This window comes from Haplochromis burtoni, unplaced genomic scaffold (genome assembly GCF_018398535.1).
Source record: "Haplochromis burtoni strain Fernald_Lab_line unplaced genomic scaffold, NCSU_Asbu1 Contig_850, whole genome shotgun sequence".
Classification (NCBI taxonomy): domain Eukaryota; kingdom Metazoa; phylum Chordata; class Actinopteri; order Cichliformes; family Cichlidae; genus Haplochromis; species Haplochromis burtoni.
This window is the reverse complement of record NW_024583211.1, coordinates 118,047-122,011: the sequence shown is the minus strand read 5'-3', so window position 1 is coordinate 122,011 and position 3,965 is coordinate 118,047. Positions and strand designations below refer to the sequence as shown.

Sequence of the window (3,965 nt, the reverse complement as noted above, 5' to 3'; positions counted from 1 at the left end):
GAGAGATTATATCTCTCGGCTGGCCTGGGAACGCCTTGGTATTCCCCCGGACAAGCTGGAGGAGGTGGCTGGGGAGAGGGAGGTCTGGACCTCTTTGCTTAGGCTGCTGCCCCCGCGACCCGGCCTCGGATAAAGCGGATGAAGATGGATGGATGGATGGAAGTAAATTGCTACAAAATTAGAAACTGCCATTGTTATACATAAGACTAAATTTATTGATGTTATTTGAACCACAGCATGTCACAGTACGCTGTGTGTGGCACACATGAGCTAAGCAGGGAAAATGAACACACTGGGGAACACAAGTGAACAAGATCAGACTAATGAAACGAGTGAAGAAGAACTCAACATGCTCACAGGACAACAGACTGTAAAAACAGGACAGGATCATTTGGATGAAACTGTTTATATGGGTAAGACATGTCTGTCCAACTTACATGATATAGTGACTGGAATGACATTACTCCATTCTGTCAAGGAAAGCCCCATGTTGCCCCTGCATTGATAATTTCCATTGTCTTCCCAACCAACATTGTAGAATGTTCTTTCATTGGTTGTATAATATGTGGTGAACCTTTCTGGTCTCCAGTCATAGCTCCAGTAAGTCCCTTCTCCTCCTGGGATCTCACATCTGACAGTGAATGCTTCACTCATGTATATCCTAGTCCAGTTGGGCTGTATAGTCAAAATGGCCGTAATAGGAACTGTTCACAGAAAATATTAAATTAAGAGACAGAAGCATCATTCAATAAATTTAATTTACTTGATGCCAAATCATGACAGCAATTTCCTCAACGCGCTTTATATTATGAGGTGATATATGAAACCCAAATCTCTTCACTTCAAAAAAAGTCCTAGACTCACTAATACATCCAAAAGTGAACATCCTCTCCTGTGGGGATAAATAACCAGCCTGATCTTTGAGTTTCAGGTGAAGTGTCATGCTAGTCTAAATGCGTGTCAGCATCTTAACTCCACTGAAGTAGGCAATAAAGGAGGCACTAAAGAATCGCCAAAGTGCCAAGTCACAACAAAAGTTGCCTCAAGGTGCTTTATATTATAAGGTAGACCAACAATAATAGATACAGAAAAAAACCCAACAATCATATGACCCCCTATGAGCAGCACTTTGGCGACAGTGGGAAGGAAAAACTCCCTTTTAACAGGAAGAAACCTTCAGCAGAACCAGGCTCAGGGAGGGGCGGCCATCTGCTGTGACCGGTTGGGGTGAGAGAAGGAAGACAGGATAAAAGACATGCTGTGGAAGAGAGACAGAGGTTGATAACAGATATGATTCAATGCAGAGAGGTCTGTTAATACATACTGAGTGAGAAAGTTGACTTGAAAGGAAAAACTCAATGCATCATGGGAATTGGAGTCTATTAGATAGATATGATACAAACCACTGCAGCGCAGTACCTGTAATACCTACAGCATGTTCTAATCGCTCTATTGGGATATTATGGTCAACAGTATCAAACGCTGCACTGAGGTCTAGCAGGACAAGCACAGAGATGAGTCCACTGTCAGAGGCCATAAGAAGATCATTTGTAACCTTCACTAAAGCTGTTTCTGTGCTGTGCTGAGCTCTGAAACCTGACTGAAACTCTTCAAATAAGCCATTCCTCTGCAGATGATCTGTTAGCTGTGGTTTAATTTCTTCTGCTTGAAAGCCCGATGTATCAGGAACATACAGTACAGTACTTAAATTTCTATCTTTCAATTTACAAACAAACTCTGTGAAACAAGTGAAAAATTTAAATAGCAAATTCAAGCACAAGTCATCATTGTTATTTCCATGTCATACTTCACTAATGTAATATTACTGACAGAAAGACAAAAAGAAGGACAGAGAATTTAACTTTCATAACAATGATATAAATAGCTAAACTCACGAGTGTCTTTAATGATGGCCTTATCACTGTTGTATGTGTGGAGTAGAGACCTCTTTGTGATACAATAATAGCTTTCTTCCCTTCATATTCTGTCATAGGCTCTTCTTTAGAACCAAATGAAGCAGCTCTGTACCACAAAATCGTCCAGTTGCCAGAGCCCTCCACAGAGCAGCTCAGTGTCACGCTGCCCCCTATTGGTAACTGATACCTTGTTGGTCTCAGTATGGCAGGGGGTGTTTCAAAAAGGTACTTCACTTTTCCAGTAGTATTTAGAGAAAAGGGCAAGAGAGAGAGAGAGAGAGAGAGAGAGAGAGAGAACATTAACATGGTATTATTATAATATTATATTATTGTAATATATAATATAACGCATTATTTTTTGTTTCTGAGTGAGTTTTATTTACTGATGAAAACAATTTCACAAATCTGAAACCTCTTTTTAAACACTATAAAAAAATATAATAAAATATAAATAATATATAAAATATAATATAAATACTAAGACAATTAAACTACAGAAAATGCATTGCCACACTAATTAACCATGCACATGTGCTCATAGATTAGGAGAAAAAAAATACATGACAAACGTGTATCATAATGTTTCTTGCAATAATACTACACATGTACAGCATGCCGCATTTTGAGTTTAATACTAATAGGAAGTTAATCTGATATGTCTGGGATGTGTTATTGTATTTTAAAAGCTGTTTCAGATATTTTGTTTTTGAACAAAAATAGCTAGTAACACTGAGCAGCACAAAACAAAATGTTCAACTCATTGAGCTGAAACTAATAACTTGAATAAATATTTTAAAAATTATGCAATCCAACCAATGCAACATCAGATGAACACTGAATATCCTGTGTTCATTGGACGTCTCACCTCATCGTTTCTGAGCCTAGCCAGGCTCAAAGACAACAATAAACTCAATATGAACTGTTCACATTAAAACATCCATTTAGGAGATAAAAAAAATCTGATCTTTATAACGTATGAATAAAGTAAATGTAAGAAGGCTAGTTGGGTCAAGGACAAACTGTAACACAACAACACATTCACAAACTATTATGAAAGCAACTTAAATTTATAGTCTTTATTTTGTGATAGTTCTTATTTTCTTTTTATTTCATGTCATATTTACTTTGCCCAAGTATTAGCCTTTATCTGTCAGGAAGAAATCTTTCCTGAGGCTTACTGTATGGTCTCATTGTCATAATAGCACACTTTAGCCAGTGTTAGAAGTATTTCTTATTCAAAAATGCACCCTGTAGAAATACCAGTAGGCCTAATCTAAATTTGTGAGATAATCACTACAATTAGGAATATATTATGTGTCTGTGGTTGCACTTGTTTCTCCACCAGTGGTTTCTGCTGGATAACCTAAAACCTCTGCACCAAACCTCATGGCTGAGTGCAATATTTTCTCATGTGACCAACAACATGTGAACTTAAAATATAGAACAGAAACATAGAATTAATAGTTTTATGTGTAAAATATAAATACAAAGAAAATGTTAATTTGAGTGTTACTCAGACTGAAATAAAAGAAAGCAGTTTCTTACCTTGAGCATTGCCAGAGAAGAGTGATGCGAGCACTAGAGCAAAGATTAAATTGAGACATTATGAAACTGAAAATCATAATCCGCATTCTCTCTCTCTCTCTCTCTCTCTCTCTCTCTCTCACACACACACACACACACACACACACACACACACACAGCACTTAAACAGCACTTCTGCACTTCATCTCTCACAGTAGAAAAACATTTCTTTTAATTATTGCCATTCGTAGAAAATACTTACAAAATAACCCCAGCAAAGTGTGTCTCATGCTCATGTCCATCACTGCTGCTTTCTGATACAAAGCTTATCTCGAGGTTTTCTACTTTGCATAAATAATGCAGAAGAAAGAGAAGTTATACACTGATGAAAGCTATTTTGGAGAAAGGTATACATAATCTATGCAAATCATACAGAATTTACTCTATTAATGCACTCAGCCAAAGAATTATAAAGTAATGGGATAATTATACCCTTTTAAGAATAACAACATTACATCAAAAATA

At 37.0% G+C, this 3,965-nt stretch overlaps 1 protein-coding gene across 6 annotated transcripts in view; it reads right to left on the bottom strand.

Moving 5' to 3' along the window:
* The window catches only part of LOC102307221, a 22,141-nt gene that overhangs the window by 6,840 nt on the left and 11,336 nt on the right, over positions 1–3,965 (bottom strand). For 5 of the 6 annotated variants that reach the window (XM_042215867.1, XM_042215865.1, XM_042215870.1 and 2 more), the window contains 4 exons: positions 3,703–3,781; positions 3,462–3,494; positions 1,896–2,149; positions 438–704 (listed from right to left, as the gene is read on the bottom strand). In XM_042215867.1, the coding sequence (XP_042071801.1) occupies positions 438–654 (217 nt within the window). In that variant the 5' untranslated portion in view covers positions 655–704; positions 1,896–2,149; positions 3,462–3,494; positions 3,703–3,781. Of the gene's footprint in view, positions 1–437; positions 1,124–1,895; positions 2,150–3,461; positions 3,495–3,702; positions 3,782–3,965 lie in introns of those variants that run through there. The other variant, XM_014330529.2, reaches the window with a different exon arrangement.